Genomic DNA, 12,107 nt, shown 5'->3' with positions numbered 1-12,107 from the left:
TTTCCTCTAAATGTTTTGGATTTCCTTGTCCTTGATGCAGTGGATAGAGTGGCAGACATGAAATCAGTTCCTGAGTTCAAATTCAATCTCGGACACTAACTAGATGTGTGACTCTGGACAAGTCACTTAACCCTGTTTGCCTCAGTTTTCTCATCTATAAAATGAGTTGGAGAAGGAAATGGAAAAACCACTCTAGTATCTTTGCCAAGAAACCCCCAAATGGGGTCATGAAAAGTCAGGCATGACTGAAAATACCAACTAACTAGTAAATTGCTTGATTCCAGGTCCTGAACTCAAATTACTGGGCCACCTAGCTTCTTAACTTGTTTATAGACCTAAGTATTTTGCAAAACTTATTATATTTAACCTTGCAGTTACTGTCACCCTTGCCTAATTCTCTTTCTTGCTGCCAAAAATCTGACCCACTATGAAATCATTAAATCATTTCTCATCCCTTCCTATTTACTTTCAAATTGCCTAAATATCATATCTATTTGACTTTTCTGACCTATTTTTTATTCTAGCTCATTCTGTTTTCTAAGACCTCTTCAGAAGATACTTAAGCTTTTTTTTGGCAGACAATTACATTTTTGTAAAAACCATTAAAAGTTTCCTCAAAGGAAAGTCATCTTGATTACAAATTCAATGTCATTTATTACCTACATATGACAGTATAGTTCTTGTTGAAATGGATTCTTATTTTTTTTGTCTACTTCTATCTTGTAGGTTCAATCAAAATAATCTGGGGGTAATGAGTCAATTAGAAGCCTAACAACTCAATTTCTTTCCAGGAAAAATGTTGCTGGCCTTGATATATGATTATATCTCTAATATTTGGAACAGCTATACATTATTATAATTTGTTAGAGGAGGAAGCTTTCCCAAACAAATGTCTGGTTTTTCTTTAGGGTGAACAGTAATATTTTTGGTGATTTGTTTGTACTATATGGCTAATATATCAATTATTCTTAGGGCTGCCTGGGGCCATAGGACATCAAGGAGAGAAAGGAGAAAAGGGAGACCCTGGTGAATTAGGTTTACCTGGAAATGATGGTGCCCTAGGAGAAAAAGGTGAAAGAGGAGAGAAAGGAGACAAAGGGGATCCATCCAATGATGTGCTTCCTACAGGTAAGGGTAAAACTACTTTGTTCATACAACTATGATCATTGCTATTCCCATAAGAGGCAGCCATGACATAGACTGGTAAAGAAAAAAACCTGGCCTACACATGGCAGAGAAGGTAAGTTCTGCAAGCTTGCTGCAATGATCACTAGTCAACTAGTCAATGATCAGCATTTGACCTGATGACCTTTAGCTGTTGTAGACTGGGGTTTTTTAGAGAAAAGAAAGTATGAGTTTTTGTTTTGTTTAACTTTTTTTTTTGTTAAGTGGACACCAAAGTCAAAAACCGAACCCCAGACCATCACCAGTCATTCTGACTTTTGTCTTGCCACTGGACTTTGATGATTCTGGAAGAGAAGATGAGACCAATGACCTTGGGCATCTCCATCTCATTTAAATTCAATTCACAAGCAAGTCAAGATATTATCCATGATCCTATTGATCTTCTTCAAAATGAAGGATGAGCAACAATTTTTTTTTTGAAACTAAGATCCATATGCTTGAATTTTAGCTTGTCCAAGCTCTGTGCAGAAAGTTTTATTGCCATTAGGGCTTAGGCATGTATGGTATAGAGAGATGGCCTTAGAGTCAGGAAAACTTTGGTCTCTGTCTCTGGTACATACTGGCCATGTGACCCTGGACAAGTCACCTAACCTCTCAGAGTTCTAGGAAACCCTCTGAGACTATAAATGGTGAGGAAGGTTCCAATCTGCATCGATAGAGAGTGCTTCCTCATCCGTCTGATCCCTGTATCAATGAAATCACAGGTCCAATCTCTATCACCTATATTTGAATAGTTAGAGCTTTATAATTATAACCCACATAAAATCCTCCTACTCAACCTGTGAAACAGGTGGATTATTTCCATTTTAAAGATGAAAAAACTGAAACTCAGAGAAAATAAAGTGAATTGTCCATGGTCACACCACCAGCAAGGGATAGAGGTTTGAATCTAAGTCTCCTGAATCTAAGTCTGGTCTTTTCTTTTTTTTCTACATAATAACTCTGCCTCACTTAAATTCAGTTCACAAGCAAGTCAAGACATTATCCAGGATGCTATTGGTCCTAATCAAAATGAAAGATGAACAACCATTTGTTTTTTTAGATTAAGATCTATGTGCTCAAACCTTGACCAAAAATTTACTCACAACTGCAATGTGAGCAGGAAAAGCTGCCCAAAACATAAGATCATGTGATTGAATCAACAAGTCAACAAGCACTTATTTATTAAGGACCTACTATGTAAGAGGCAGTAGTCCAAGTGCAAGGTGTACAAAGAAAGATTTAAAATAATCTTTGCTCTCAAGGAGCTCACAGTCTACTGGAGAATTCAGCAAGTAAACAGGACAGAGCCAGGATAAAACAGGAGGGAAGAAACAAGAACTAAGAGAGATCATAAAGGCTTCTTAGAGAAGGTGGAATTTTATTTGAGATTTGAAAGAAACCAAGGAAGTCAAGAGGACAACTGGGTGGTGCAGTGGTTCGAGTGCCAGGCCTGGAGTCAGGAAGACTTATCAGATACATATTAACTGTGGGTCCCTGGGCAAGTCATTTAATCCTGTTTGCCTCAGTTTACTCATCTCTAAAATGAGCTGGAGAAGGAAATGACAAACCACTCCAGTATCTCTATCAAGAAAACCCTAAATGGTAGATCCAACTGAAACAACCAAACAAAATAAAAGGTTGGTTTGATATTATCTCCATTTTGCAGATGAGAAAATTCCTGAATTTTTATCTGAATTTCCTGCCTAGTTCAGAAGCACAGATTAGAAGATATGGGTACTAGGCAGATTAGAGGGAGAAAAAAGTGATAGTTAATAGTGAAAAAGGAATCATCTCTCTAAAAAAACAAATAAACAAACAGAGCCACCAAGGCCATCTTGTGTAGGAGTGTAAAGTCTTATATTGTCTCAAGTAACTTGGATTATAACACGATACAATACTTGATGCTAATAATGTAGCCATGAGTCATCATGGAAAGGTTGCATTTTGTGCAATAGACTCTGGTTTTGGAAGGCAGGAAAATATGTAACACATTTTAGAAATATTTCTATCTAAAACACCTTAAAAAAGTAAAGATTAGGAAGAAAAGTATTCTTTTGTAAAAGATGATGCTATATATAAATATGGACTTTTGGAGAGGCAATGTGTCCCAATGGTTGAACGGAGAGATTGAAATTAGAGAACCTGTATTCAATCCCAGTCCTAGGACTTACTGTCTTCATGACCTTAGGAAAATCACTTAACCTTTTGGGGTTTTAGTTTTAGTTGAACTTGCTGGTCTATACAGTCTCTTTTAGCTCATATCTAATCCTATGCAGTCTGGATTTGCCATTTGCTAGTTATATGACCTTAGGCAGGAAGGAGGGAAGAAAGGAATCAGGGAAGAAAAGAAGGAACAAAGGAAAGAAGGAAAGAGAAAGAAAGGATGGGAGGAAGGAAGGAATAAGGTAAGAAGGAACAAGAGAAGGAAGGAGAAAGGATGGAAAGAAGGAATGAAGCAAAGAATGAGAAAAGGATAGAATAAGGGAAGGAAGAAAGGGAGGGAGAGAGGAAGGAAGAAGGAATGGAGGGAGGAAGAGAGAAAGGAAGAAAGGAAAGAAAGAATAATGGAAGAAGGAAAGGAAGGGATGAAAGGAATGAGGAAAGGAAGGAAAGAAAATGAGAAAAGGGTGGAATAAGGGAAGAAAAGAAAGAAAGAAAAAGGCAAGAAGGAAAAGTGGTAGATGAAATGAATGGGGGAATGAGGGAAAGAAGAAAAGAATAAATGTAGGCAGGAAGGAACATTGGAAGGAAGGAGGAAAGATGGAAGGAAGGAGAGAAAGAATGAGAAAACAATGGGATTAGGGAAGGAAGAAAGAGAGAAAGGAAGGAAGGAAGGAAAGAATAATGAAGAAGGAAAAGAAGGAAAGATGAAAGGAAGAAAGGAAAGAGTAAATAAAGGAGGGAGGGAGGGAGGAGAGAGGGGAAAGAAGGAATAAAAGAAGGAAAGTAGCAAATAAGCATTTATCTAGCACTGTGCTAAAGCACTTTATAAATATCTATGTGATCTTCACAAATCTCTGGGAAGTACATGCCATTTTTATACTCATTTTATAGATGAGAAAACTGAGACACAGAAGAATTAAGTGACTTGTCTCAGCTCACCCAGTTAGCCATTAAAAGAGCCGAGATACAAATCCAGTTCTTCCTACTTCAGGTACAGTGCCCTTTTCCACTACGTATCATTGTCCCTTATAAAAGATTTAAAAAACAGACATCCTTCAGGATGCACTTCCCCCTTCCAAAAAAGAAAGCTCCTGGAGGTCCAGTATCTCCAGTAGCCTCTAGTTTACTATAGAGGGAATGTTTATTTAAGATTAAATAGATTGATCTTTTACTTAAGTCTTATGTTAGTATCTCATCATGACAAGAATGTGGCCCAGAGTTTTTAAAGGTATAGGGGAAGTAGCCACTCAGAGGGTATTTCTTAAGAGACAAAATGGAGGCTGAAACTTAGAACCCAGAAGAGGCGGGTTCTGACATTTAGTAATTGGGCAAGTCATTTAAGCTTTCCGGAACTCTGTTTTATCACCTATAAAGTAAAGGGATCAGATTCATTAACATCTCAGTTTCTTTCTGGTTCTACATCTAAGATTCAATAAGAAAAAACTTCCCACCATCCTCCTACTATGTGAAATGAAAACTCTATCTGTGATAATAATGTCTCTCACTCTTTTTCTTTCTCTCTAGGTGCCAAAGGTGACCAAGGTTCCCCAGGTCTCCCTGGCCCTCCTGGCCCTCCTGGCCCTCCTGGCCCTCCTGGTCCTCAAGGTCCACCTGGTCCACCTGGAAGTAGAAAGGCCAAAGCCCAGCAGCGCCAGGCAAATATGTTTAACAGCCAATGCACAGGTCACTATAGCCCCTGGTTTTATCGTGTCTTTCTCTATTTCTTGCCCTTTACTGCTCTTCGATGAGCAAAAGCAGCAGTACAGGTGCTAACAGTTATCCTTTAGACTTCCACCACATTACCACCCCTCCAAAATCCTATTTTATTCCCCAGGAGATATTAGTTTCACCTATCCTCAGGTTTTGTAGGTAAATTCAGAAAAAGCCAAACTGAAAAGATTCTTGTCCAAACATATCTTCTCCCCAAGAAACAAAGATGTTTATCAGAGACTGGAGCAGGAATAGATAGGAACAACTCACAAGATTCACTTCAAATTTGTACCGTTAAGATCTCTTCCTCCTGGCCTGGCATCCATACTGGATCCTTCAGATTCCTTCTATCTTTGTCCAAATATACTTCTCCCTTCCTCCAAACCTATCCTAATCATTCTATGTAAGTATTCTTTAGAAACTTTGTGTTTTAAAAGGAGGGAAAGGAGCTGACAATAGAACCAGTTGAACCTATTATCTCTCTTCTGCATTTACTGTAGGTAACAAAGATATCAGGACTAAGTCCATAGTTAGAGATGGAAGATCATTAACATCAAGAGTATACTTATACTCATTCAAATCAAGGGGACAGGTTTGATTAGCCAATTTATTAGGTTTAAAAAAATAGGAGGAAAGAAGCTATTTGGATTTTTAAAAATACCTCTCATGGAAGATAAAATTTTCTATAACATGAGATGATATAGAAATATATGCCCCAACCCTACTTCTCACATTCTTCTCATTTCCATCTTAGATAAAGCTGGAAAAATGAAAACCCATTAGCACCTATGCATTGAAAATCCTCTGGGATGCCTATAAATAAAAGGACCTCTTAGGTCAATATAATGAAAAACATGATCCTAAAAACCATAGAATCGTATGGTTAGAACCCACATAGACCCATAGAAGGTCTGGTCTTTCCTTTGTCGCCATCCTGCAGATGATTTCAGAATCTACTATGGCATTATCTTCCATTTGAGCGAGTGTGTAATTCTGGTACTCAGAGAACAACACCTCCCTCTTCTTTCTGGAAGACACATTAAGGCAACACTCAGCTGCTGGTGAATATATGTTTTAAAAGATACCCTCCCCTCAGGGAAGTTGGATTACAGTGCTCATCACCAGTTGGGAATTATTTTCTCCCGCTGCATAACTACACCTTTTCTGACATTCAGCACCATCTTCTCCATTAACATTGTCTCCCTTTGTCAAGGTTTTTTCCTGAGAGGAACTGCAGCAATCAACTCTGGGTGAATAAGATCAACTTTGCCAAAGCAGTTATGGAGTTTTAATTTGCCAAATGCATTGCTAGTCAGTAATGGTTGGTTCCTGGAGAAGCTATTTATGCCACTTAGCATATTAACAAAGAGGCAGAGTCAGTTATGTAGATCCAAGTATTGTTGGGGGGGGGGAATACTTTCAGTGAGATGCTATTATCAACTCTTCATCTTTGAGATAAATGCTTTCTATTCTCCTCACCAAGTTGTGAATCTCTCTTCATTTTGAATTTCTCTCTCTCTCTCTCTCTCTCTCTCTCTCTCTCTCTCTCTCTCTCTCTCTCTCTCTCTCTCTCTCTCCCCCCCCCGCTCTGCTTCCCTACTTCTTTATCTCTCTTTCTGTCTCCCTCTGTCTTTGTGTTTCTCTGTCTGTTCCTTCCTGCCTGTTTGTCCTTCTGTCTCTTTCTCTTCTCCCCATTACTATTCCCTCCAACTTTAGAATGGAGATTGGAATATTCATTGTTACAGATTCTTCAAAGCAACAGAAAGCATCACCAGGACCTAGTCCACTCACTCGCCTTTTGCCCAAGGCTAAGGTCAAAGTTATTAAGGAAAGCACCAGTGATAGTGATAAAAGGCTGCAGATGAAGGCTGATAAGAGTATGATAACCCACGAAAGTAGTCACAACAGAACCCTCAAACAGCTGCCTTCAAGGAGAGAAATACTTCACAAAGAATTTTGTCCCTGGAAGAGACCTTAAATCCCATTTAGTCCAACCCCCACTTTTTATGTACCAAAAAATGACTTAATTTTGCTATAAATTTCCACTATACATCTTAGACTCATGATTCTTATTGGAAAAAGGAGTCTTAGAGATCATTAAGTCCAAACTTTTTACTTTACAAATGAGGAAATTGAGACCCAAAAGATTAAATCATTTTCCTGGGGTTACATAGATAGTAATAGAGTCAAACTTGGCCATGCATGTTCTGTCCCAAGGGTCCAAGCTTTCTTTCCACTACATAATTTTGCCTTCTGAGTTTCAGTGGTTTTGACATGGCACTTCTCAAAATAATAGAAGGTACTTCAGAGTGGACAGAAGTATTAACTGATGAAGCCTAGAGACTGGGATCACTACCTTTGCCTGGCATTCTCCAGCATATTGGCCCATCCCAGCATCACAAAGCTGATGGTCAGAGGCATGATTATTTGAGAGGAGATAGTACCCTTCTTTCTATCATGACTCAAGTACCAAGAAAGTTTTATTAATACTTCTTAATAACTCTCACTCACTTTTCATCTTTTTTTCTGGCAGTGATAAGTTATGTAAATAGTGAGGGGAAAATGCTTTAAAGAAGAACTTGTGAAGGGGAGTAATGTGAAAGAAAGCTGGAAAGGTAGTAGATTATGTAATGGGTTTACATTGATTTCTAGGGATGGTAGGGAGCCATTCAAGGTTTTTGAGCAAGAGAATAAAATCTTGTCTTTTCTAAGCATGGGACACAGTACAAAGGCAAGAAATCCAGGGAATGTGTGTATGAAAATTATCTGGCATGCCTGAAAAAGGTCAGTGTACCTCCTAGATCATTGGGTATGAAGAAGTAAGAAAAAATTTAAAAATTGGAAAGAAAGAAAGGGGCTAAGCAGAGGATTTCATCGATCATGAAGATCATTTAATGTAGGTCTAGCTTACTTTGCTGTCTTTGCCTGCCTGAGTCATTCCAAATGAACATTTGATTGGGAAAACAGAAACTACAATAGGAAAACAGCATGAAAGTGTTGGAAGCAGAGTCTCTTTTTCATTAGGAAATGAAAAATAATGAAGCCCAGATTCAGAGATGTATTTGCACACTTTGGGCCAATTCATCTCTTTCTCCAAGAACCTGGAGCATGATGGGTGTGGGGAGGAGAAGGGAAAGAGGAAGAAATAGCAGGAGAGGGAGACTCAGGTTTCAAGGTTGGGTTTATCCTTCTTATGTAGCAAAAGTCCTAAAAAGAATTAGAACCTTAGTTTATTCCACCCAAAAGGCAAGCTGACTATCTGTATCTCTGTGTGTGTGTGTGTGTGTGTGTGTGTGTGTGTGTCTCCCTCTGTTTCTGTCTCTGTCTCTCTCTTTCATCATCATCATCATATCATCTATGTATCTTCTTTATCTCTTTTTGACTCGGTCTTTTTAGCTGTTTCTGTCTCTGTCTCTTTATTTTATTTATTTATTTTAAATTTTGGTGATTGGGGTCATTCCAGCTTCCCTAGTAACACACCAAAAAGTGTTATACAATAGAAACCTGACTGACTCATTGGATGGTCCCAGTTGTCAGGATGCTGGACAAGCCTAACTGATCTGGGGCTTGGAAGAACAACACCTTCCTTACATTCTGCAATAATTTATGAAACAACTACTGTAGATGAGGCACTCTAAGTCCTGGGGATACAAAAAAAATGATACTCAAGGTTTGCCCTCAATAAGTCTGTAATCTGATGGGAAGGGGAACAAGGAAAAAAGCATAGCTCTGATAGTAGGAAGAGTGAGAGAAGTAGGAGGAAGAATAGTGTGGAAATAGGAGTAGATTCAGTAAGTAAATAAATTGAATTGAAGGAGAGATTACTTTCCCTTGGTTATAAGGAGAAAGCTAAAAAGCATAAAGGAGGTGACATCTTTTTATTTTCATAAACCAAGACCTTTCCCCTGTTTAGCTAAAAATAGGATTGCTTATGCTCCAATAAAACTTAGTATAATGGGATTTTAGAGTTCAAAAGACATTAGACACCATCTAACCCAACCCCCTCCTTTTACAGAAGAGGAAACCTGCTCCCAGAGAAGTGACATGATTTCTCCAAAGTCCCATTGGGAATGAGCCAGGCTTGGATCTCTAGGTCTTCTGATTGCAATCTGGAGTTTTTCCCTTCATTAACAGTTATTTCCTGGGAGTCACTATCTTAAAGAAAATAGAACTGAATCCCATTGGCTTATTACCCTCATTTATATCCCACCAAGCAAACCATGCCCCTCTAATACAGTCTAATAGCTCCATTTCCTCAAAGACCCAATGTACTATAACCTATAAAGGAGGTGCTAGGCTGATTTCCCAAAGACTACTACATTAGTTGTACTTGTTTTGTTTTGTTTTAACTCTTTAGGTGATACATGTGCAGTACCAAACGATGACACACTGGCAGGAAAACCAGATGAAAAAGCTGGTGAACATCATTCTCCACAAGCTGGTAAGATTCTGTGTTCTCTGAAAGATGATGCTTCATGGTCATAGACAATGACAATGTTACCCTTTGCTCTTTTGGCAGAATGCATCATTGCTTCTATTGGCAGTCCAACCCTGGTGATAAAAATTAAGAATGCATTTGGAACTTGGATGAAAGAATCAGTGAATAAGAGTGATGAACGAATTTGGGTGATAGAACATTTCTCAGGTATTGATGCCCCCCCAGATGGATAAACATCTATCTTCCAACTGTACTGGAAAACCATTTTTTCTTTGTTTACTCAGTTTTATTTAATAAAAAGAGGTGATTGGTTTTTAAAAACATGATTAGAAAGGAGTATCAGTTTTTACTTGCAATGGCCACCTCAATTTGATTAGACTCAAATTTAAAATAGCTGCTATAAATATTCCCTCTATTATCAAGTTCAATTCCAGAAACATTAGATGACTGACTCCCTTGTTTATAGAGGATGGTTTATTGACTTCCAAGTTTATCTACTACTGGATTGGACTTGTTGGCAAACTCTGCAGGCTCTTCCAGCATTGAAAGTCCAGAAGATCATTATATCTCTAATACTTCTTCACCTAAGATCAAGAAAGAATAAACACAAGACAAAAAGAGAAGGGAATAAATATTCATGAAACACTATGTTCCAAGGACTAGACCTAAGTGCTTTTTACAAATATCATCTCATTTTATCTTCACAGCAGTCCTGCAAGGTGAATAATATTATTACCCCCCATTTTACAGTTGAGGAAACTAAGATAAACTGAGGTTAAATGGCTAGTTTAGCATCACACAAGTAATAAATTTCTGAGACCAAATTTGAACTCGGGTCTTCCTGACTCCAGACCCAGAGTTCTATCCATTGGTCTACCAGCTACCTCACAGAAGAAATAACAGAAATGCATGCATGAACCATGTATCCCTCCAGATGGTTTCTCTCTCTACCTAGAAGCTTATAGTATTTTTTTACTTATTTGCCAGGAAAGAGAAAATTCATGTAAACATTCAGTTCTGACCCTTCAACTAATTAAAAATGCTTGCAATATTATACAGTAAATAGACAGGAAAGTCCCAGAATACCTGCACATGCTTTGAAGTTGAGGGTAAGGACCCTCCTTCACACTAATTTCTGGAAACAGGTACACCAAGAAACCCCATCGGTTCACACCAGGTAGAAAAGATTCCACAAGTTCAAAAGACTGGACTTCTAGTCCACCATTACATGGATGCATATAAACATATAAAGAATAATTATAAAATAAATACAAGGTAACTAGAATGCAGTTGGGAAAAGAAGGCATTACAAATTGGGGGATCAGGAAAACCTTTACATAGAAGATTTTTGTCTTGGAGGGAGTGATGCTCTTGGGCCGAAGTGAGGAGGGACATGGGAAATATTCAGTGCAAAGACAGAGATGGGAGCAGGAGTGCTCTATGTGAGAAATGAAGAGGTCAGTTTGGCTGGATCACTGAGTGTGGGAAGAGGAGTAATGTACAATGGACATAGAAAGATAGGTTGGGGACAGGTTATGAAAGACTTTAAAATAAAAATCATATTTTATCCTAGGGACAATACAGACATTTTGGAGCTTATTTGTAGGAAAATAATGTGACATTTGTGTTTAAGAAAGATCACTTTGGAAGTTAAGAGAAGGATGGACTTGAGGCAAAAAGACCAATTTGGAAATCACTGCAGTACTTTAAGTAAGAAGTTATGTGGCTGGGGGAGTAGATAGAAGAGGTTAGACACAAAGATACTGTGGTGGTAGAAACAGCAATGTTTGTTCATTAATTGGTTATGTGGAGTGAAGAAGTGTGAGGAGTCAAAAAGTATGCACTTAGAAGATTGGAAGAATGCTGATGCCTAAATAGAATTAAAGAATTTGCAGATATTAGAATCTGTTTTGGATATGCTGAGACAGAGACATCATTAGAACCTCTAGTTTAAAATGTAAGCAGTTGGTGATGATGGAGAGACTAAGTTCAGGAGAGACTAAGGCTAGGCCTTTAGTTCTGTGAGCCATTTGAATAGGGATGATAGATCAACCCATCTAAATATCATACCAAGCATATATAGCTTATCTCTTCCAAGTAAATTGTAAATCTTTAAGGTTATGACCTTGTTTTCTTAGTCTTCTTTGTACCACTGACATTCAACTGGCAAGGTCTAGTATCATGCTCTGAGCAATGTAAGAACTCAAAAATATTGCTGAATGAATGAATGAATGAATGAAAGTCCTATTGGTTCTTCATTTTTAAAGTCTTTCAAATTTGTCCCTTTCTTTTTTTCATTTCCACTGTTAATATACCAGCTGAGACCCATAGACTTAGAACTTAAAAGGACTTTAGTACAACCAAACCCTTCCTTTTGCAAGTTAAAAATTGAATTCCCAATGATCCCAAGATAGAAAGAGATTTGCCTATTATCACACAGATTGTAAGTGACAGATCCAAGATTCAGACTGAGGTCCTTTGATTCCAAGCCCAGGGTTCTTTCTTTGGCACTATGCTATGTCTCCATGTCTCATGCAAGTTTCCTAACTGATCTTCCTATTTTTAGTTTCTCCTCAATTCACCTCATACTAAAGATTGCTGCCAGATTAATCTTCTTTAAATGTTCCTT

At 38.1% G+C, this 12,107-nt stretch overlaps 1 protein-coding gene across 1 annotated transcript in view; it reads left to right on the top strand.

Moving 5' to 3' along the window:
• GLDN (gliomedin) overlaps positions 1-12,107 on the top strand; it is a 77,282-nt gene that overhangs the window by 50,515 nt on the left and 14,660 nt on the right. Inside the window, exons 5-8 of the mRNA XM_074231939.1 lie at positions 973-1,128; positions 4,855-5,013; positions 9,398-9,481; positions 9,560-9,685. Of these exons, the coding sequence (XP_074088040.1) occupies positions 973-1,128; positions 4,855-5,013; positions 9,398-9,481; positions 9,560-9,685 (525 nt within the window). The remainder of the gene's footprint in view (positions 1-972; positions 1,129-4,854; positions 5,014-9,397; positions 9,482-9,559; positions 9,686-12,107) is intronic.

Source organism: Macrotis lagotis, chromosome 4 (genome assembly GCF_037893015.1).
Source record: "Macrotis lagotis isolate mMagLag1 chromosome 4, bilby.v1.9.chrom.fasta, whole genome shotgun sequence".
Lineage (NCBI taxonomy): Eukaryota > Metazoa > Chordata > Mammalia > Peramelemorphia > Peramelidae > Macrotis > Macrotis lagotis.
The sequence above is the reverse complement of the archived record's forward strand: the minus strand, read 5'-3'. Positions and strand labels throughout refer to the sequence as shown.